This window comes from Pseudorca crassidens, chromosome 21 (genome assembly GCF_039906515.1).
Source record: "Pseudorca crassidens isolate mPseCra1 chromosome 21, mPseCra1.hap1, whole genome shotgun sequence".
NCBI classification, from domain to species: Eukaryota; Metazoa; Chordata; class Mammalia; order Artiodactyla; family Delphinidae; genus Pseudorca; species Pseudorca crassidens.
In genome coordinates, this window is record NC_090316.1 from 23798183 (window position 1) to 23822217 (window position 24035).

The following is a 24035-nucleotide window of genomic DNA, read 5'->3' on the forward strand; positions in this document are numbered from 1 at the left end:
GGCAGGCTAAGAAAGGAAACCATTGCCTCAGCACAGGACCACCATTCACTGCTGCTGGAGCCTCAGGGCAGTAGGTAAATTCTCTAAATGTGAATTTTAAAGACATTAACCAGAATGTAGAAAATTCTCTCGTACAAGGACAGGGAAAGGCCCATTCTGACTCAGGTTGATGGAGGATGTGGGAAAAGCCCATAAGAAAGGAATATTAGAGGACAAGGCAGGACCCACAAGGTAAAGGGAGAAGTGGGTCTGAACAGGACCAGTTGGGGACATGCCTCTTTATCAGAATGGATCAGAGTTTCCCTGAGTCTTTGATGAGGTAGGACAGTAGCTCAGGCCTTATTGCCATTCCAGTTGTTTGATTCTGGGGGTTTTGTTTGTTTGTTTGCTTTTGTTTTTATTGTTTCTTCCTCAGACAAATTCCTTTTTATCCCAGTCTTTGAACCTTCCCTAAACTCTCTTCTTCCTTAACTTCTCGTAGAACCCTGTGCTTCCCTCTCATTTCCATTTACAATTATATCATATATTTTATACATGTGTAATTATTTTATTTTTGTGGCTCCTGCTAGCTAGACCGGAAGGTTCAGGAAGGTAGGGATCTATTTATTGGCTCACTACTGTATCCCACCAGCTCAGTCTGTTCAAGAAATACTGCACATATTGGATTGAATATTGGCATAAGTGGTTGACATGGATTGAAAACTGGTGGAGACAACGAAAATTCTAGATTATGAAACTATATCAGCAACAATAACCAGGTGAATATTTGCACTATATAACCAGGTAAATATTTACAGGGAACACCCCAGTACTGAGAATACTTTCAAGATGCTGAAGACGTTACTGTAACCATCCATTTATTCCCAAATCGTTTTCCCCGTAGTATGGATGTATTTTATTTTGATTTCTGTCAATACATTTATTATCTATAAACGTAGATTTGTAAACCCACACTCACAGAGGCAGCTTATTTTAGGAGGTCTTTAGCTTAGCCCCTCATCTTCATCAGCCCTCCCCTACCCAAAACTATGCAAATAAATATGAAATCCACGCACAAATAGTTTTCTAGGCAAGAACACCTTTAAGATTCGTCCCCTAAGTTCCCACTTCCAGGTGAATTGCTGCTTTTAATCCTTTCCCATACAGAAATTCTGGAACCCACATTCACACTCACTCATAGCTTGTCTCTACCCAAACTAATTTTAAAAATATTAAAAAATGACATGACAAGAATTCTTGATTATTCTGAAAACCTGCCATCAAATTCAGTCAAGTTCTTTCTTTACAAAAGAGATGTGTGCATGTACGCAGAGCCCAGAGTCTCGCGATTTGATGGTGACTGCCCTTGTTTCCATTTTCTCTAGTTTCCATTTTTCATTTAACAAATCTTTTTACAGTGGTTTCTTTGAGCAGTTCTACCTGATCCTTTGGTGCCACTACCTGATTCTTTTCTGGTCTATCTGGGTATGTTTTCATCCTCAAATATCTTAATCTTATAGTATTCGTTTGGCTCAGGAAAGGTGCAACCAGCGAGCAAGAGACTGGGTGCTGATCGCCCTCTGCTGATGGCGGAACTGGGGGCATTGCAAGTGACAGGTTTGGTGTGTTCTTAGCAATACCAAGCCCCTTCAATCTGTTACAGTCTCAGAATTGTAGCCTGTGGAGGAAGATGACGGTGCAGTGTCTTCTTGGGTGAAATCCAGACCCTCTTCCAGGGAATAACCTGGCTTACCCTTCAGGGAGTCAGATGGCATCTGGGGACTCTTTCAAGCTGCTTTGCGTTTTCTCCAAAATCCAGTCCACGTACTCGACCACGTTGGTGTAAACACCTGGTCGCTCCCTTTGGCCACAGCCTTCGCCCCAGCTCGTGATGCCTACCAAGTGCCAGACCTCGTTGTGCTTACAAGACAGGGGGCCCCCCGAATCTCCCTATGACAAATGGAGGAAAGAAAAGGCACGCAGATCAGTTCAGACACTTCTCATCTTAAATACACTTTCATCAGAGTGATTTCACCTAAAATTCTGTCTTGGCCCTTTAATAAACTTCAAAGAACAGGATTTCTTGTTTTTCCCTCAGTCTATCAGATTTCAGGGTTAGGAAAACAAATCCACTGTGTTCCCCGCTCATTGGCAGAAGACTGCTTTAAAAATGCATGAAACATTCTAATGTGAGTGTATTCAGTTGGCTGAGAACACTGTTACCTTGCAGGCATCCTTCCCTCCTTCTTTGTAGCCTGCGCAGACCATCTTATTAGTTATTTTATGCCCTCTGTATCCTGCCTGGCATTCTTCATTTGTCACCAAGGGTACCCGGGCTTTCTGGAGAGTATTGAGTATTTTGTCTGAAAAAAATTTTTAGTTTGTTAATGGAACAACTACTTATATATAATATATATACAAATTTAAATATATGTATTTAAAATCAAAACCATACCTATCTAAAAATCTAGAAGGAAAAAAATATTAGGTTTACTTCATAGATCTTTTATAATTACAGAGTATAGAGAAGATGTTATTCTCACTATTGTGAGTACCGTTTTGTTAATGTTAATTAAGTCCAAAATTAATTACGGCTCTAACTGGAATTACTTCCCAGAGAAAATAATTGGATAACAGGCTAAGACATTTACTGAAAAGTGCTAGGTTTTGAATTAAACTGCATTAAAAACAATGTCTTTAAAGAAATTGTCATATTTAAAATTTCCAGTCAAACAGACGAGGTGTCGTCTTCACTTGAGTGATTTTTGTCTTTCCATCTTTATTAATATGTTTTCTGCAATTGAATAATATTATTATTTTACTCTCATTTTAGCTGTATGAATTGATATAGCGGAAAAGCTTACGACTAAATTGTGTTCTGTATCTAGAGCTGGAGCACACAGAGAAACATCATTTCTTACCTCTTAATTTTTTGTACCCCCATCCAGTCACCCAGCACTCAGTATACGTCACATTTCTATCTCCTTTGGAAGGTAGGCAGATGGGTCGTTGAGAATCTAAATTTTAAAAATCACAGTTTAATGATCAGAAACAAAATACATCTTCTTTCCCAGGAAAAACTTCCTTCATGTTCCATTATTTCGTGTGTTCCCTATTTATTATATTCTTTTTTTTTGTCTCCTCGTCATACATTTTCATCCTTCGTGTTCAGCGTTATCTGTCACACATCCCAGGATGAGGGAACGAGAGAGACAAGCCACAGCCCTCTCCACTAACTCCATCACTCTCGCGAGGCCTGTGGCCCTGTAGAAATTGCTTCATCATTCTGACCCACAATCCTTTCTTCCTTAAAAAGCAGATAAAAACCCTCTTTAATATTCCAGTATATTATCAAGTTATGTCATTCTGTGCATCTGAAGAAGCCTGGGGACAACCTACCATTTCACCCACACCCCAAAATAAGATGCAGCCGTCAGGAAAGCACAACAGTCTTAAGACTAGCCTGGCACCCCCTCCCCCCAACAGTCTTAAGACTAGCTCGGCACCCCCTCCCCCCAACAGTCTTAAGACTAGCTCGGCACCCCCTCCCCCCAACAGTCTTAAGACTAACTCGGCACCCCTCCCCCTTTCATGGTAATAACACATGGAGAGATTGCCAGGGTCTGGCCGTGAATCTGGGAGCGTGAAACATCGTCTCCATGTAGTCACTGTAGACAGCTTTCTGTTTAAAATTTTCCATACCTGTGTAATTCATTGTCATTTCCAGTTTCAACAAGGCGATATCATATCCACTTTCTGCCATTTCATACTGATCATGAATTATTATTTCTTGAACCCCAAAGAAAGATGTATCCTCTTTTATTTCTTCTTGGTTTAAAATGCCACTATAGACACGCAGAGCTTTAGGTGACTCTACCCTAAGGAGTAAGCAGTCGAGGAAAAGAAAGTTCCTTTACCGACTAATTCCCAAGCATTTGAGGTACAGTGCTATTTAACTGACTGTTACTAACTAGGTAATATTTTCTGCCAACGGTGGGCTTTTAAGTGGAAAGAAGTGATTTTATGCTAAGATTTTTCAGTCACATAGTCCTCCTATATGGAATGTCCTGGGCTATCATTTGCCTTATGTTAAAGACACAAAAATCAATGCATACTTTTTCTGCCTTTCAACACACACTCACACACACACACACACACATAAAAGAAAAAAAGTTCTGGGTTTTACTTTCATTGCTGGGGTCGTTGGCTGTGACCCTGAGAAATTCTCTTGGACTTTCTGGTACTCCATTTTCCCATATGTAAAGGGTAAATAGACTATTGACCTCAAATGAATCTTTGAGTAATAATATGAGTAAGTTGCATACTGATAAAATAAACAAAAACACAAAACTGTGTCTGGAAACAACCCAGAAGATACTGAGGTGCAAAGAGGAAGTTTGGCCAGCTAAAATTCCCTGGATTACATATACTCTGAATGCTCTCCCGATGGAGCTGTTAAGTTTACCAGTATTGAAATTGACTTAAGTAGGGAATCCAGTTTGATGATGTACAATAAACTCTTCCTTATGGGTCTAGAAACACAGCGGGAGAGAAAGAGAGAGAGATGGAGGGAGAATAAGAGAGGAGAGAGAGAGAAAGAAGCAGAGGAAGAAGAGGAAGAGGAGAAGGAGAAGAAGGAGAAGAAGGAGAAGGAGAAGAAGAAGGAGAAGGAGAAGAAGAAGAAGGAGAAGAAGGAAGGGAGAGATTGAGGACAAGGGAGGAGAAGACGGAGGGGGGAGGGGAGGGGGAGGGGGAGGGAGAAGAAGTGGGGGAATAAATGGGAAATTAGATTCAGGGAGCAGGAAATTGTCTCCGAGTTTAGTTCTGGACCCAATGCCCAGACAGTGCACAGAAGATGATACGCTCTTAATAGGAAATAACCAGAGCTCCCCTGGGGATGTGTATACATTTAACTGGAAAAGTGGAATATTATGAAGTCAAACAGCCATGTTCCTGCACCTGTTCTGATGCTGGTAGATCATGAGTGGCTCTTCCTTTTTGCTTTTTATCACTAAAGACAGAAAATTAATTTGGCAAATAGGATAATTTACATCTTTAAAATTGTACTAAAATACTAGGGATACATTTAATATATGTGTGAGTATGGTGAATGAGTAAAAACAGCAGTGGTACTGACTCGCTGAAACAATGAGCAGCTGTTAATATCCACTGGTTTCCGATGATGGAGCCTCCGCACAGGTGTCTCTGGGTGGGTGATGTGATGTACAAAGTTATCTGCCATGGCCACTCTCCAAGAACAGACTTGGTTCCTCCAACAATTCTGGGCTTGATTTTCGTTGTACACGCTACAACAGAAGGATTGCAGTGAGTTGGTTCCTACATCTTCATTTTCCAACAGTAGTTATGTTCCTTCAGGCACACAGGGAAGAAAACCTTCCCTGGATTCAATAATTTACCATGACCTTGACTTGAAGACACTTTAGAATCAAGTTGGCAAAGCACAACATGCACATAAAAACTGAATGATGAGTCACCTTGTAATCGCATGCCCCCAGCTAATGCCTCATCTGGGGCGGCAAGGCAATCTTACCCTCCATCAAATGCTAACCTCAATGGTTCTCTTAAAGCAATGGTTGTCAAGTGTGGCCCCCGACCAATGGCATCACCTGAGAATTTGTTAGAAGTGCAAATTCATGAGAGCCACCTCAGACGTAGGGAATCAGAAACTCTGACAGTGGACCCTAGTCATCTGAGTTTTAATCAGCCTCACTAACGTTTAAGAACTACTGTTACAAAGAAAAGTTCAGCACCTTCCACTCAGTTTGTGGCCTTTGTCCAGTTCCTCCCCATCCCCTTCCATTCCAGCTGCCCTTTGGTCCCAGTCACTCCTGCTCTACTCACACCCAGACCTGGCTGCTCTTCTGTTTGTGAGCTGCGCCTGCCCTTTGGTCTTGTTGACAGACTGGGGTTTTCTGCTCAACCTTTGATGTTTCCAAGGACTTTGATTCAAACTCACCCTTCTGTTTTCTTTCTTGCCTTAGAAAATTAATAGATCAGTAACTAAAATATATTAAGAACAACTAAATAAAGACCTTATTAAGATGAGTTATAGGTCTTGGTGTTCATTCTATTTGGTTTCTCAGTTCAAAAAAATGCTTTAAATATTTGTTTTTAGCCTTACATTTTGTGTTAAGAGATGCTTCTTTGAATGGCAATTGCTCTGTATCTTCACAAAGTTAAGTTATAGCGTAGACAAATGACAGTACAAGGTATGATAAACATCTCAGTTAGATATTCCCTCTCATTTTAGGGTATTATTTCATCTAATATAAGGCAGCAAAACCTAATTATCTAGTTTCACTTATTTCAGAAGATGCACTAAAAAGACATCAGATTTTATTTTCCTTTATCTTGTATTTTCTGCTTTAGCTATTAATCTACCCCTGATTTATTCTGTAACCTCTAGAGACCAGAGTCCCTAGATTCATTAGAAAAGAGCAGGAAGGAGGGTAGAGAATGAATTCTGCAATTAAAGGTATAAGTGCTGGTTCCCTTTTTTAAACTATGTCAACATCACTAACAGCAAAATTTGCTGCATCCTTTCTATTGCTTGGTAGAACCAAGACAACAGAATGATTGTAAATACTCCTTCTTGTCTTAGGTAAGTTTATTGTAAGAAAAACAGAGAATGTATGAGATACAACTCAATTTACTGTCTTTTTAAAGAAGCTAGAGCCATCCAGATTCCCATCAGAGCCCCTCTAAGCCCTAGAAAGGCAGAATTTCCCAGCTAGGATGCTAGCATTGGACACAGTATACAGTCATATTGTATGTTCTATTATACAAAACAAGTTCTCAGAAGTTAAGGATTTATTCACCTCTCAGTAGAGCCAATATTTCTGACACGGAAGATTTTCATACTTTGAAATCTACGACAAAGCATAATTATCACTTCCATTTCACTCATTAAATCTCAGTTGCAACTTAATTTATACTGTATTATAATATTGGGCAGTAAGCAGTAAAAGTCTAAAAACATGTAGTGTACGTAAGTCAATGAACATTAAAGTCATAATAGGTTATTACAATAATTTAGAGAGGAATGTGTGTATTAGGCTCTTTCCTGTTTCATCCCTTACACAGTGTTGTTTGCCTACAAACCATCTTTTGTTTCTATGCTCAGAAATTGGCCACTGGAATGGAAGCACTGCTGAACTGATGTGTACTATAATTTTTATGTTATTATAGGTCTTGTTTAATATAGACAGTCTTTCTATTTCCACCCTGCTATACTCATTGTTACAAATTAATAAGGTTTTATTGTAACTCTTGCTAATATTCATAAATATGCAGAACACTTGCAGGAAATCTGAAGGCCCTGGAGAAGGAGCCACTTGAGTATTTCTTGCACAGATACATAATTTTCCAAACATATGATGACTATGTTGGAATTAAAGATCAAGTAATAGCCAATAGAAAGAAAATGACTAATCTGATTAACCAAGATGCTGGTTGATATTTCTATTATAAAGGGTAATAAGAAAGATTATTGACCTTGATAACAACAATCAGACATCAAAATTTGGGCTGAGCCTGAGTCTCACCAGGAAATACTGGTTATACAAATGTATCAAATTATAACACATATTCAGTTAATGCCACGCAACACAGAGTTTAGTCAAAGCCCAATATTTACCTTTAAAACAGGTCAGCCTGAGTGATAGCAGTGAAAATAACAGAAAATTGCATCTAAGTTCATTACTTTACTAATTTTCTCCCCTCTGTAGCTACTACTGACTCTCTTAGTCATGACATACTCAGTATACAGGGGATGTATTTTTTCAAGTGACATTAAACTCACCATTATCCATTTTACATAACCTTAATGTATATCCAGAGATGTTTCCTCTCCCATGAAGTATTTTAGTTGGAGATCCATTTGCAGAAAGTTTTAAGTAGCATTTACCCCTGCAGGTTGGAAACAAAATGGTATAAACATAATTCCTCCCTGCAGCTAGATGGGGCAGGAGCATCTGTGGAACTCATCATACGTCTTACTTCCCTCCGTTGCAAGGTTCTTGAGATGGAGAATAGGTAAAAAATTGACAGCGGATGCTGTTGGTACATGTTTTCTGGCAGGCTTCGTGCCCGTCCACGTCAACAATGTCCAGTTCTTCTCCCAAGAAATCAGTGTCACGGTAGAATGAAGAATGGCAGAACACTAGACAACAAAGCACATATCAGATATGAGACGTGAAACCCTAGCGCACATTTGTTGATTGTCAATCAGAAGGAAGAGCTTTCATTGTTTACCTGGGACACTGTGCCGGCAGTTTTGTAGACTAAAACCAGAAAGAGCTTTGTTCTTTCTAATGCGTGCGCTTGGCAACCCACTTGTAGACGTTTTAAGTAGACACAGATTTCTAACAGTAAAAAAGGGAAATACAGAGATATCATGTAAAACATATCAAAGAAGAAGACATTTTCACAGCACATACAGAAGTCAGCTCCTGTTGGCATTTAATAGGGAAGTTGTTCCCATTTTGAAAGTACTATTCATAAATCACTGACTCAGACTCCATGATCCATAGGTTGTAGACAAATTTACCAAACTGCCTCTAAATTTTCTAAGCTTGCTCTATTCAACAGCACTGTTCCTAGTACCTTCCTTTTTTATTTCCTTTCTCTCAACTCTCCTAGACTATCTCAACGATTCAAGAATTTTCATGCTACCTACAAATCTGCTACCCAGAGTTGCTGTAGGCGTAGACAGGGATAAGCAAAATCCACCACAGACTCCATTACCCAGGCAGCATCTTTCTGGGAGGAAGTAGCTTTTCCTAATTAGCACAAAATCACGGTCTGGAGCTGTGCTGTCCAACAGAATTTTCTGCAATGACGTAAATACTCCACATCTATGCCAGCCAATACAATAGCCACTAGCCAGCCATATGCTGCGTCCTTGAAATGTGGCTAATACAGCTGAGGAAATAGATATTTAGTTTTATTTAATATTCATTAACGTAAATTTAAGACGCCAAGTCTTGGCTTGTAGCACCCATGTTCCTCTCTCCCCTTGTAATGCGGATTAAACGTGTTGCTCTTCTTATGGGTACTGATTGGGAATTTTATACAAGGAATAAAAAAAGGAGCAGTGATTAAGACAAAATAACACATTACAAAAGCATCTTTCTAAGTTCTGAAGTTTATAATGCCTCAAGGCTCAGTCTTTGACCTTGTCTCTTTCTCTGACTGCACTCAATTTTTTGGTGACCTCATCAGTTTCAATGGCATTAATTACCAGCTGTATCCTGGTGACACCTAACACAGATCTAGGGCATAAACCTCCCTTGTTAAATCCCAGGCTTCCCTTTCTAACCACCAATTCAATATTTCTCTCTGGATGGCTACCAGGCACCTCTTGCCTCTTGAAATCATCTCTGTAAGAAATCTTCCCCCATCTCTTCATTGGCATTGCCATCCTTCCAGTTTTCTTGGGCCAAAAATCTTGGAGCTATCATTGACTCTTTACTTCACAGCTGGCATTCAGTCCGTCAGCAAATCTTACTGGCTCTACATTGACCATATATCCCAATCTAATCACTTCTCTTTTACTTCCACTCTGGTCCAAGTAGTGCAGGGTTTTTAATCTATTGAGTTGACTAATGGTATCCCCGCATTTAGAACCATGTTGAGAAAATGAAAGTAACAGATATATTCTCATGTGACAAACCTAGCATTATACTTCCGGAATTATATCCTCACTTGATAAAAAACCAGTCTTGCTTGATAAACAGGAACTCAGGGGCTTACTGTGGCTGGATGGCTTTGGGGGACACTCTCCCCAGCAATGAGCAGCAACGTCAAGCAAATAACAAGGGCTCTGAGAATTCAGATTAAGATAATACATACAATCTAGATTTTTAAGCAAATAATCTTAAGATTTCTTCTTCTTTTTTTTAGTGAATTTTGTTAGTGAGGAGCAGCAACCCCAGCAAACATCCCTTTGATGATCATAGCAATTTCCTGCGCTTTCCAATGTTAATACCCATCGGTAGGGAAGCAGGGTCTAAATTCTCAAATCTCCCTGCACCGTTACCCACGCTTCTGTTGATGAAGGCCATCGCTCCACCCCTCTCCACTTTGGATTTGACAAGTCACTGATATTTCCAATTCTTTCTTTCTGCTCCAGGTTCAGTTATTTTAACCAGGCACTGAACTAAGATGACCACCTTTATTTTCTTCATTCCTTTCAGAACTAGCAACTCTCTGAAGGCAGAGACCTCCCTAACATAAGGAAAGGCGAGAGTCCTGGGTAACACCAGATTTGCAGTCAATAGGTGGGGAATGGAAAGAAAGAGGAACTAGGAATTCTTCTTTGCACCTTTTATGTATCCTTGACAGACATTTAGATAAAATTTGTAGTTGCTCAGAGTTTTTTTTTTTTTATTTTCCTTGCTGTACACGGGCCTCTCACTGTTGTGGCCTCTCCCGTGGCGGAGCACAGGCTCCGGATGCGCAGGCTCAGCGGCCATGGCTCACGGGCCCAGCCGCTCCGCGGCATGTGGGATCTTCCCAGACCGGGGCACGAACCCGCGTCCCCTGCATCAGCAGGCGGACTCTCAACCACTGCGCCACCGGGGAAGCCCCTGCTCAGAGTTTTTAATGGTGGCTTTTGATCAACTGTTTGAAAAGATAACACATGACACAATCTTAACTCCTTACCTTTCAGATATTGTTGGCCATTCTTGAGAAAAGAAGGTAAAGAACAAACAAGTGGGATGGTGAGTACAAATGCTGCGACAGACAAAAGCATCTGGAGCCATGACACTGTCAATGTTACTGTCTGCAAACATTGTTCTAGGGAAAATGTCCCTGATACAAGCTGTGCAACAGAAGAAACCGTATTTAGAAAGTCAGTTCACCAGCAGCATTGGCAAAGGTAAAACCCCACTCATGGTGTTCGTAAATTCCATATAAAAAGTTTGTTGGGGGATGAGGGAGGGATGAATAGGCAGAACACAGAGGAATTTTAAGGCAGTGAAAAATACTCTGAATGATACTCTAATGATAGAAACATGCCATTACATATTTGTTCAAACCCATACAATGTACAACTCCAAGAGTGAATCGTAATGTAAACTGTGGACTTCGGGTGACTATACGTGTGTCAGTGTAGGTTCGTCAGTCGTAACCAATGTACCATCCGGCGAGGGTCGTTGGTAATAGGGGACGCTGTGCATGTGTCTGGGCAGGGGGTATATGGGAAATCTCTATCCCTTCCCCTCAATTTTGCTGCGAACCTAAAATTACACTAAAGAAACAAGGTCTTAGTAATTTTTTAAAGTTAGTTTATCCCAAGATCTTTTACATTTTTTAAAATTAGGATAACTGAAGTGATTGTTTTAAGCTTTAAATTCAAATATAAGCTTTAATCATATAGAACATAATGAATTTTTTCTCAAGAAGAAGACGAAAGATCATTGGGTCCATTTCATCAGTAAGCACAAATTGGTATCCTAAGTTATGCCCATCGTACACATAATCAGCACCTACTATTTAATGGCTAAACTACCTCATTAAGAAAATAATAGTTACCCAGATTAGAAAGCGCACAGGGCTTCAGTGAGAATCCAGACACCACTTCACTGAGCTTTGTTATGTTGGTCGGCATCCCCGTTTGGGTGTACTTCAACAGACAAATGTTACTAAATAAAGACCAAAGTGGACAAACATTTTATCCCTCCAAATGCAAATACGGAAAAACGTAAGATAATAAGAAACGCACATTTAGAGACAGCCTGGGCATGACAGCTAAAGAATTGCTCTGAAAGGTATTGATTTGAGAGATTGGACGGCTGGTTTGAGTCCCAACTCTGCCAAGAGCTGGTGATCCTGTGAGTTTTGTCAGCTTTGTATTTTCATCAGTAAGATGGCAGCTTTAGATGGGTGGTGACATGAAGAGTAGGGGTGTAGGAATTGAGGACTTCTCAAGCTCTGCTCAATTTTAGCATTTTAACTTTTTTATAATACGTAGCAACTCACAACTTCCTGGCTCGCTGTTCATGCTGCATTGAATCTTAGACGTAAAATACGTAAAAAGGTGTAGTTTGAGCTGAGCTAAAGAAAAGCCCTGAAAACTTAATTATTAATTGGAGGGTTTCATGCTGTGTTATCATTGCTTTTCTTCAAACAAATCTTTGACGCTTTATTGCCACTCATCTCCTTTTCGTGAATGTCTAGAGCAGAATGTTGAAATCCAAATGCCAGTCATTTGAACTTTTCTTTCATTGTTGGATTTCGGGTAAGTGTAGCTTCCCGTATGAATCCAGAACATCTCAAATATTTCTAAATTAAAAAGTTAATGATATTTTTCCCTAAAAATATTTTTTAAGAGAAAAGAGATCAATCAATTACAGATCAGATCCTTTTATATTCTTACACAGGAGGTTTATACCTGGAATATTTCTAAATCCAGTAGGGGGCAAGTTTTGAAATACTTCACATGGGTTTCAGTTACTTAGTCTCAGGTGGGGAACTGTTGTTTGGGAGGATATCTGAGTAGCTTTTTCATTTTGATTCTATAGCTTCATACTGTAGCATCCTTTAGGCTGAGAATGGAACTGTCAGACCACTGTAATTGTTTCAAAATTGCCACTTTAAAAATGTAGTGCTCTTCAAATTAGCTAGGAGATGCATTAAACATTTTTTTAAAGCGTCATTGAAAGACAGACTCCGTACTACAAAATGAAATGCATCCAAGTTGGACTTTAAATGCATTTTCCATCAAGAAAACTGGGAGTACTTATAGAATTGTCTTGTAGGGGTCAAAAATAAATTTTTGACCCCTACAAGTTGAAGGAAAAAAAAAAAAAGAATCCCATTTTGTTTTCTGTCAGATAATCTAAGGTCCTTGGGCTCAGTCCACAGCTCACTCACCGATACTTTATGCTTGGAAAGTGCTCTGTGGCGAATGTAAAAAAGTGACAGTGCCTGTCATTCGTACACCTCTCTTGGCATTCCTGAGCACTCTTGGTAATAGAGCTGTTATGGTTCAGGCCCTTCATATGTAGGTCCACATAAATATCTTTGTTGCAAGCTGGAAATAAAATCAGAAAATACGGTTATCTTCCAGTCTCTAGGGGCATCTGATAATTCTATCTTAGCAACCGTCCCTCCGGACTTGCTATTTCAATTCTTTCCCTGACTTTTCCTCAGAAGGCGTCTAGTTTTATTTTAATCTGCTCAACTCCTACTCTCACGTGGAAACGGTAAGAGAATGTCAGTGTCCTTTTTGCACTGCAGCAATATTAGACTTGTACATTTCTGCTTCAGCTCTATGAACTGATGTCTCTTGTTTCCTTAACTCCACTGATGGATTGATTCACTAATTAAGCTATTCAAGTATCTGGAATATCTCACCATTAAGACAAGGGTCATCTTAACCTTTATGGTTGCTTCCTTTGATTTGAATTAATATATTTAATAAGGACTTTCATATAAAACTTTAAGCTGAGAAGGAGAAAGAAAATAAGTGAATGATGAACTGGTGTAGTTAGATACGTCCTATGAGATAAATTTTAATGAACTATAATGGGGTAGGGGGGACATGCATGTATGCTAGTTTTTCCTCTATGCGGAAAGAACTTCATTAGGAGACCTCGTTTCCATATAGCAGGGTTTTATTTCATAGCCACAAAACCATACCTGATGTAATTGCACGTACACATCACAATAACTAGTATGTATCAATTCTAGCAAGACATCTTACCACTTATTTGGTCTGAGCATTGCTTAGAAGAATATCCAGAAATTGCTCCCGTCATATTGACCATCGGCAGTGTTTCTGCAACACTGTCTTTCAGGATGCAAGTAAACCTGTTTTTAAAAAAAATAACATTACTGGGTGAAAATCTTATGTTTTAAAATAACAGGTCTTAAAAGTTAGCACACAGAGAGTCAAAGAGAAGGAAACAAACTTCTCTGTCTCACGCCAAAACAAATATATTCTTAGCAAGACTGTGAGCTTGTTTTCCATTCCAACATCCCGACATTGAAAAGATCACATGTAATGCTCCTTCCTAACTGGAAACAGGAGTGGGTGAACTATGGCCTGTTGGTTAAATGCAGCTCTCTGCCTGTTTCTGTACCGTTAATGAGCTAAGAAGGGTTTCTATGCTTTTTAATGATTACATTTGAAATCATTGTGTATTTATACAATATCCTTGATTTTGCCTCTGGACCCACAAAGCCTGAAATATTTACTCTCTGCCTGTTAAGAAGAAGTTTGCCAATCTCTGTTGTAGATTCTAGAATAGTAAATTTTATAAGTTCAGGGCACTATGTAAATACTATGAATGCAGTAATAATGCACAAAGATGTTAATAACTTCATTCTGCCGTAAAGCTTTATCATTAAATTTTCAAGCTCAATATGGAAACAAAAATGGTGGATGGAATGTCCTAAAAATTTTAAGAATATGACTGTAGAGACAAAACCACCAGATGCTATTTGCAAATCTTAATAAGATTCTGGTTAATTGCTATAAATTACACTTGGGGGACAATTGAGATGATATAAAGGGATTCTTATTAATTTTTAATGTTTTTTGTGTAAGATAATGTATGTTGAAATATTTAGGAGTGAAGTGTTATGATGGTTTCAAATTATTTCAAATGGTTGGACATCTACACATACATAATAGGGAAGACAAAAATGGCAAAAAGTCTTGGGGGCGATAGGAAATCATTGTACTATTCTTTCAAATTACCTTTATAAATAATGAATTTTTTTCTAATAAAATAATTGAGGGAAAAGTACCAGTTTAAGTCATATCAAATATCAATAATCAGTTGAAGAGCAAAGAACAAAATGATTAATTGGCATTAAAGTAGAAAGAAATCAGAGAGAAAGTATCATTAATATTGAGACCACAAGAAACCACACTGAGGGGCATGTCTGTTCCTCCTGACCTGCCTAAACACTACCGTTTTTTCTGTAATATTTAATATTTCAATGGAAGGAAAATACATTTTCCAATTGTTAACATTAAATTTTATAAAATGGTAGATGGCAATTTATTGTTGGTAATTGTCTATCTGTCCGTCTGTCGTATAAAATCTATTTCTTCTATGTAGAAAAGCAAACATTTACCACTTGGTAGGATCTTCAGATGATGATTCAGCCATAAAAGTGAAGAGCAAACACCTTGGATGGTGGGTGCAGACTATTTGGCAGTGCTTGGCATTTGGTGTGAAAACAACAGTAATGTCTCCTCCTTTAAAGTAGGCATCTTGGAACAGCTTGGTCACACACTCTGTGTTATAATACACGACACGTGTTATTTGGGATTTTAGTGCGCACGTACCCAATCAGGTAATAATCTCACAAAGGCAAGTGAAGTAGGGCTACTTAACAGGAAATATGCCTGAACATGGAAATCAGGGCAATAAAAGCTTTTAGTTTATTGGATAAGCAGCCCCAGATAGAAAAGAAAATCACTAAATGGCATGTGTGCCTCAGTGGAATGGTGCTTCTGAATGATTGTCTTGGAGACGTGGGTGCCTTGTGAGCAATTGATTCGTTTCTCAGATCTTCACTGGCAAAAATGCTCACAGGTCTAGAATGACCTCTGCTTTTCCCTTTCCCCAGTGCCGCTCCATGTCTAAACTTCATGTTTATATGAAACAGAGGCTCCACACTGATCATCTTCGGGTGGCATCCGATGGCCCTGGATGTGATAATGTACTACATCACCTCACTATATTAAATGGACCCGTTTTTTTGGTTTGTTTTGTGTGTGTGTGTTTTGTTCTTGTTGTTGTTTTTGTGCGTTAGTTTCTGCTTTATAACAAAGTGAATCAGCTATACATATACATATATCCCCATATCTCCTCCCTCTTGCATCTCCCTCCCTCCCACCCTCCCTATCCCACCCCTCTAGATGGTCACAAAGCACTGAGCTGATCTCCCTGTGCTATGCGGCTGCTTCCCACTAGCTGTCTCTTTTACATTTGGTAGTGTATATATGTCCATGCCACTCTCTCACTTTGTCCCAGCTTACCCTTCCCCCTCCCTGTGTCCTCAAGTCCATTCTCTAGTAGGTCTGCGTCTTTATTCCCGTCCTGCCCCTAGGTTCTTCATAACCTTTTTTTTTTTTTAGATTCCATATATATGTGTTACCATATGGTGTTTGTTTTTCTCTTTCTGACTTACTTCACTCTGTATGACAGGCTCTAGGTCCACCCACCTCACTACAAATAACTCAAGCTCTAGGTCCACCCATCTCACTACAAATAACTCAATTTCATTTATTTTTACGGCTGAGTAATATTCCATTGTATATATGTGCCACATCTTCTTTATCCATTCATCTGTCGATGGACAATTAGGTTGCTTCCATGTCCTGGCTATTGTAAATAGAGCTGCAGTGAACATTGGGGTGCATGTGTCTTTTTGAATGATGGTTTTCTCAGGGTATATGCCCAGTAGTGGGATTGCTAGGTCATATGGTAGCTCTATGTTTAGTTTCTTAAGGAACCTCCATACTGTTCTCCATAGTGGCTGTATCAATTTACATTCCCACCAACAGTGCAAGAGGGTTCCCTTTTCTCCACACCCTCTCCAGCATTTATTGTTTGTAGATTTTTTGATGATGGCCATTCTGACTGGTGTGAGGTGATACCTCATTGTAGTTTTGATTTGCATTTCTCTAATGATTAGTGATGTTGAGCATCCTTTCATGTGTTTGTTGGCACTCTGTATATCTTCTTTGGAGAAATGTCTATTTAGGTGTTTTGCCCATTTTTTTTTTTCTTCTGCCCATTTTTGGACTGGGTTGTTTGTTTTTTTTGATATTGAGCTGCATGAGCTGCCTGTAAATTTTGGAGATTAATCCTTTGTCAGTTGCTTCATTTGCAAATATTTTCTCCCATTCTGAGGGTTGTCTTTTCGTCTTGTTTATGGTTTCCTTTTCTGTGCAAAAGCTTTTAAGTTTCATTAGGTCCCATTTGTTTATTTTTGTTTTATTTCCTAAATGGACCAGTTTAATTGACCTACAACACTGTTAGTTCCTGTCCCACAACATAATGATTGGATATTTCTGTACATTTCAAAGTAATCATCATGACAAGTCTAGTTACCATCTGTCAGCATACAAAGATATTACATAGTTATTGACTATATTCCCCACACTGTACATTTCATACCTGTGACTCATTTATTTTGCAACTGGAAGTTTGCATCTCTTAATCTCCCTCACCTGTTTCTCTCCTCCCCCTATCCCCCTCCCCTCTGGCAACCACCTGTTTATTCTGTTTTTCTATGACTGTTTCTGTTTCGTTATGTTTGTTCATTTGTTTTCTTTTTTAAGAACTAATATGGTCTTGTGGGTCAATTATACTTCAAAAACAAACAAACAAATTCATTTAGAAAGAGATCAGATTTGTGGTTACCAGAGGCAGACATTGGAGAAGAGGGGAATTGGATAAAGAAAGTCAAAAGGTACAAACTTCACGTTATAAGATAAATAAGTACTAGGGACATAATGTACAGCATAAGTATAATTACCACTGCTGTACATTACATATGAAAGTTGTTAAGAGAGGAAATCCTAAGAGTTTGCATCATAAGAAAACATTTTTTTCAGTTTCTTTAATGTATCTCTATGAGGTGATGGACGTTCACTGAACTTACTGTGGTCATCATTTCACAATGTATGTAAGTCAAATCATCATGCTGTACACCTTAAACTTATACAGTGCTGTATATCTACTATACCTTAATAAAACTGGAACAAAAATGAAAACCAAACAAATAAATAAATAGGCAGGAACAGGAAAAAGACTCTTGGAAAAATTATTGAATCCCCTTCCACTGAAACCATAAGTAAGTTAAAAATACAAACAAAGCTAAATTGCATAAAATTAAAATTTGCTTCTGTTTCTAGAAAGAGATATTGAATATTCCAGATTGTGGAGTTTTAGGTCATTATTACTTAGTCACTGAATAAAAGTGTTGTAGTTTTTAATTTTGGTATATTTTTATTGACAAATACTACAATATAACCCTTAGTTTTCTTAATATAAAAACAAATATATAAATATATATAAAAAAATAAAATATTTGGACAGAATAAAATATCACTTAAATTTATTGTAGCAAAAATAAATAAAATTAAAAATAACTAATTTCTATTGTAGTAATAACCAACATACCAATAAATATGTGAGAAACTATATAGGTAAAAAACAGTAGAAATTATCACTAAGGCTTTTAGGATTATACAGTCCATGGACTTAAATGGGGGCAAATTTCATCTTTATTTTCCCTAGCTTCTAACTAAAATATGGCATATCTTTCCATTATTAATGTAAGAAAAAAATGCATTAGGGTTCACAGTATCTGTGCCTTTGTCATAATAAAAATCGCAGATTTAAAAACACTATAGTTGCAGATATCTCAAAATATCATTATCACTCATTGCTAGTTTGATGGTAATTACTATGCAGTTTTAGACCCACCACTAAATCTTACTACATGAAGTGTTAATAAGAAGCACATCTATTTCTATATAAATTTTTTTTACAGTTTAACTAACTATATTTAAATATAGTTTATTTGTTTGGTAATCCTATGTATTTTCACTATTTCTTTAAAACATTATTCTGAGGATGGAGTCCAGTTCACTAAACTGCCAAGGGATACATGGGAGAAGAGAGTCAAGGATCCTGCCACAGCTCTCCTCAAAAATCCACCCCATATGCCTTCTGTATTACCCATCTATAATAACCTCTGTATATAACATGATTTTCTCCAAAATTGGCAGCTCCCTGAGAATGACCTGAGGGTGAACAGAATCTTCCTCCTCTCCCCAGGCTCTGTGTTGCTTCTAAGGAAGCTGTACGGCAGCCTCCATTAATAGAGGGTCTATTCGCACCTCGAAATAGTCCCGTTGACCAAGGAAATCCCACCTCTTAGTGCAAAGCAAGCATGCTATATTAAAATGTTACTTTTAAGAAGCTTATTACTTATTTGGTAAATTAAACAGATTTTACATGTTTAATATAGGTGCTGTATTTCTTAAAATATACCACCTACTAATTGGATCATTTAAATTTACAAGGCAGATTGATTTTCAAAATCCAAACACAGCTTCTTAGTGCCAGTAAAAACTGGTTAATCTGTTTTTGGTGAACTAGAAAGTGCCTGTTTTTGTATATGGACTTTGTATTCCAGAATTCTTGCTCATATAATTTATTGGCTCAACTAATTTATGTGTTGGTTATTTTGGACTTTTTGAGGGACACAATCATATCATCCATGAACAATGAGAGTTTCTTTCTCGTCCTTTACCTTTTACTTCTTTTCTTTTCTTATTGCAGTGACTAGGCCAGTATAATGTTTATGGTAATTAATAGTGAGTATTCTTGTCTTATTATCAATTCCTAGGAAAAACTTTCAGTATTTCACTCTTATTAGCTTTCGTGAAGATTTTTGGTTTAGACTTTTGTCTGTTTGTTTCTTTAAAGATATCCTTTAACAGAAGAGGGAAGTTCCCTTTTAATTCCAGTTTGCTAAGAATTTTTAGCATAAGTGGAATTTTATCATATATTTTTTCTGCATGTATTTTAAATTATTATTTTTTATTATAGTAACATATATGTCTCCAGAACTTTTTCATCTTCCCCAACTGAAAGTCTATATCCATTAAACACTGCCCATTACTCCTCCCCTCAAACCCTGGCAACCACCATTCTACTTTCTCTCTCTATGAAATTGACTACTCTAGATAACTTACATAAGTAGAATCATCCAGTATTTGTTGTTTTGTGACTGGCTTATTTCATTTAGCATAATATCCTCAGAGTTCATCCATTTTGTGGTATGTGTCAGAATTTCCTTCCTTTTTAAGGCTGAATAATATTTCATTATTAATGCGTGCATACCACATTTTGTTTATTCATTTGTTGACGGATACTTGGGTTGCTTCCACTGTTTGGCTATTGTGAATAATGCTGCTATGAATATATCTTTTTGAGACTCTGCTTTCATTTCTTTTGGGTGTATACCCAGAAGTGGTTCATCCACTGATTTTTGAACACTAAACTAAGTTTTTGTTCCTGGAATAAACCCAAACTTGTCACAATGTAATCATCCTTTTTGGGTTTCTTTTAACATACTGCTGGGTGACGTTTGGTAATTTTTTTTGTTTCTGATAATTGCACCTACATTCACAAGGAAAAAAGGCCTATGATTTGTCAAAATGTCGTAATATCCCTGTCTCAATGTCCTTGTCATGTTTTGGTATCAAGATCACACTGGCCTTACAAAATGCTTTGGAGACTGTGACTAAGTTAAGCTTCCCTAATATATGTTTGTTTTTCAATTACTTAATTTCTGCTGTTTTATTTTTTTCTTCTTTCTAGTTTTTTTTGCATTTAATTTGCTATTCTCTTTCCATCGTCTTAAACTGGATTCTTACATCATTAATTTTTACAGTTTCCCTATTCTAATATATGCATGTAAGTGTACACACTTGATTTCAGCACCAATTTAGCTATGTCCCAAAGTTTTGATAAGCCATATTTTCATTATTATTCAATTCAATACATTTTCTAATCTCCATTGTGATCTCTTCTTTGACTGATATTTACTTAAAAGGGTATTATTTAATTTTGAAACATTTGTGATTTTCCAGTTGTCTTTTCTTACATTTTATCTCAATTCTATTGTGATTGGATAACATGCTCTGTAGAGTTTTAATCCTTTAAAATTTGTTGAGACTTGCTTTAGGGCCTTTTATGTGGTCAATTTTTGTAAATGTTCCATACGCATATGTAAAGGATGTATATATGTAGAGATGCAGTTCTTGGGTCCAATGTTCAAAATATGTCCATTGAGTTACTACTGACCTATCAATTAAATAACAATACTATTTCATAATGATGACAATGAAGGAGTATAATAACCTGGATGAGAATCTTGTCACAAAGAAAAACGAAATTATGAACTGTAGTGTTTTATTTTAAATCTCTTTACCTAGATTTACCATTTTCCACATATGCCAGAAAAAAGTTTACTGTGCATTAAATGCTAGCAACAGTAGCAGAAATTAAATGTAATATATGTAAGGCTTTTTTTAAAAGGAATGATTAAACTTTCATTTTAAATAAAGAATAAGTATAAGGGCTAAAAATACTTGAACTGATATGTCCTTCTGAATATTGGTTAAGTAATTTATAAACAAACTTAGTGGACATGACGTAGAGTGGAGAATTCACAGCAGTGATTAAATTATTGAGATGCATAAACTGTGTAGGAATATTTGCATTTTTGGACATTTTGGGGGACATTTTTCAGTCCAAAATTGCCTCTGTGTGTGTGTTTGTGTTGCGTTGAACTGACTGCTTTATGGAAAATTGACTAATCAGTGAGGCAAGTCAAGATTTCTGCTTTTTAATATTGGTCTTAAATATCATTTAAATGTTTGATATAGATTTAGACATAAACATAGTATAGATATGGATATAGATATAGACATAGATTCTTAGTATCGTGAACAATTCCTTTACCTCAGTTTCCTTCCCTACTTTGAACAATAGTGTGATTTTCCTCTCTGGGCTTATACCCTTCTGTTTTCTCATCACAAGTCAGGGAACCAAGCTATTCCCAGGCCATACTAAAGATAAAACTCTACTTACCACCAGAAACTGAGGCAAATAAAATGAAATGTACCATTTGATATAATAAAGTCATCCTACAAAAAGAAAAATGTACATGTGTTTAGAACACAAAATGTGAATTTATAAGTAACTTACTGATATCAGAGTTTACAAGAAATACGGAGGGAGAGGAGTAGTTAATTCAGTAGTGTTCACAGAGCTCCTATCGTAAGCTGAACTTTATCCTTCCCCAACCCTAGAGCGTTCCTCAGCATGGTCGTATGTGCAGTGGTCAACACGTTCATGGTTGCGAAGGACCAACGGCTAAAAGGGAAGGGTCCTCTCACTTTCCTCCCTTCCCTCCCTCTCCTCGGCCTCCAGCTCACTATTAATCAGACATTTCTCACTGCCGTCATCTGACTCTCTCCCCATCCCAATTTTTCCATTTCTTTCTTCTCTTTCAATTCATTTCCTTTCTTTCCATCTTTGAAGTTTCTTTTCTAAATCTGTCAAAGAAGCTATAAATGATTTTTTACTAACAAAATTTTCTAATTTAAAAATTATGTTACAAATCTATTCCTAGGTTGTCTTGGTCACTCATACATGTACTTATCCCCACAAAGCCCTGAACTGACAGCTCTATGAAAAACCTGCTGTGAGACAAATCAAGTCTTCTGATTTGTTCATATTGCTCTTGAAAATCTTTTTAATTTGTAAAATACTTGCTATTGAGTACAAACTATTACTCTTCTTCCGTTCTGCATCTCCCATCTCCTCCCACATTGCTTATGGTTATTAACTAAAAACCTCCAAAATGTTAAATCAGACACATTTTAAAAATCAATCATTGTCTATTGTAAAAAAATTTAAAAACCCCATGGTACAATAGAAAAAGGCACTTCAGGGAATAATTGCTTGAGGGAAATCTTAAATAATAATTTTTGAAATCATACCTGAAACTCCTTGTTTGCTGCAATTCTTAATAAGAATGTCTTTCTTTTTCCAAAATGGTTTTCATCCTCCTCTAAATGAGATTTTGCAGGTAATGTTCACTTAACTTTAATATTTACTTTTACTGGTTCCCAGTGTGATGTAACATCGTCTCTTTGTACAGCATGCCTGTGAAAGTCCTTAAAATCTTTGCGTATCAAACACATACCTTGGTAGAGGTGCTTGCTTTTTCAATACATTAATTTTTTTCTCTCATTTTACTATGCATTCAAACAAGTGACATACAGAGAAGCTTAGAGAACTTGAATTTGCCCATGTGCCTTAGCAGTTGGTCAAACTCACAATTAGGATGCCTGCTGGCCAAAGCTGCACTTAACCGCAATTTCAAATAGCAACTGTTAATCATTAATTCCAGGCTAACTTGAGTCTCACCATTTAAAAAGAAAACAAGGGAAGGCTGATGGACTTGCTGATGCTCAGAATAGCAGAGAAATGAAACTCAGCTGTTCGGGGGTTACAGAGTGGGTAGAAAGTAAGGGGCCGATTGTAGATGCCCTGCTCTTCTGCAATCACAGTTTCCATTTATATAGTGTTACTTCCTCAGAGGCCTAGGAAGGTAGGATTCATTCTAATGAGCCCAGCTCTCTCTTATCCCACTTGCAAACACTGAATGCCTTTAGACTTTAAAATTCTTTTGAAAAATGGAAAAATATGTGACTTTCATAGCTTTCTTTTTTTTAACGTTTGGGTGCGTTGGTTCTTCACACGGGCTTCTCTAGTTGCGGTGGGCGGGGGCTACTCTTTGTTGCGGTGCGTGTGCTTCTCATTGCGGTGGCTTCTCTTGTTGCAGACCACGACCTCTAGGCGTGTGGGCTTCAGTAGTTGTAGCACATGGACTCAGTAGTTGCCGCATGCGGGCCCTAGAGTGCATGGGCTTCAGTAGTTGCGGCCTGTGGGCTCAGTAGTTGTGGCACACGGGCTTAGTTGCTCCACAGCATGTGGGATATTCCCGGACCAGGAATCAAACCCATGTCTCCTGCATTGGCAGGCAGATTCTTTTGGGTTTTTTTGCTGTACGCGGACCTCTCACTGCTGTGGCCTCTTCCGTTGTGGAGCACAGGCTCCGGACGCGCAGGCTCAGCGGCCATGGCCCACGGGCCCAGCTGCTCCGCAGCATGTGGGATCTTCCTGGACCGGGGCACGAACCTGCATCCCCTGCATCAGCAGGTGGACTCTCAACCACTGCGCCACCAGGGAAGCCCTGGCAGGCAGATTCTTAAACACTGTGCCACCAGGGAAGTCCACATAACTTTCTTTAGATCTCAGTGCACTAAGACACCAATGGAGAGCTAAGAAGTGACTGTCTAGCTGTTGAGTGACAAGCAATCCCAAAACAGCAGGTCAGTTCCCTTTGTTCATAAGGGCACCTCCTAGTGGTAGGACTTGTTGCAGTTCATAGAGAGGAAAGCTTGTGAAATACTT

At 38.0% G+C, this 24035-nt stretch overlaps 1 protein-coding gene and 1 long non-coding RNA gene across 2 annotated transcripts in view; one reads left to right on the plus strand and one right to left on the minus strand.

The window, feature by feature from the left end:
* LOC137216018 (uncharacterized) overlaps nt 1–10870 on the plus strand; it is a 41541-nt gene extending 30671 nt beyond the window's left edge. Inside the window, exons 2-3 of the long non-coding RNA XR_010939545.1 lie at nt 10673–10701; nt 10805–10870. This is a non-coding gene — a long non-coding RNA (uncharacterized lncRNA). The remainder of the gene's footprint in view (nt 1–10672; nt 10702–10804) is intronic.
* LOC137216015 (coagulation factor XI) lies at nt 792–22655 on the minus strand. The gene is made up of 15 exons (XM_067721694.1): nt 22556–22655; nt 21642–21697; nt 15094–15256; nt 13712–13818; nt 12880–13039; nt 11539–11648; nt 10666–10825; nt 8254–8363; nt 7999–8161; nt 7802–7908; nt 5117–5285; nt 3682–3857; nt 2901–2996; nt 2203–2342; nt 792–1929 (listed from the first exon to the last, which is right to left on the minus strand). Exons 2-15 carry the CDS (start codon nt 21694–21696, stop codon nt 1744–1746), a joined length of 1902 nt encoding a protein of 633 aa, XP_067577795.1. The 5' UTR covers nt 21697; nt 22556–22655; the 3' UTR covers nt 792–1743.
* Nucleotides 22656–24035: the final 1380 nt, after the last annotated feature.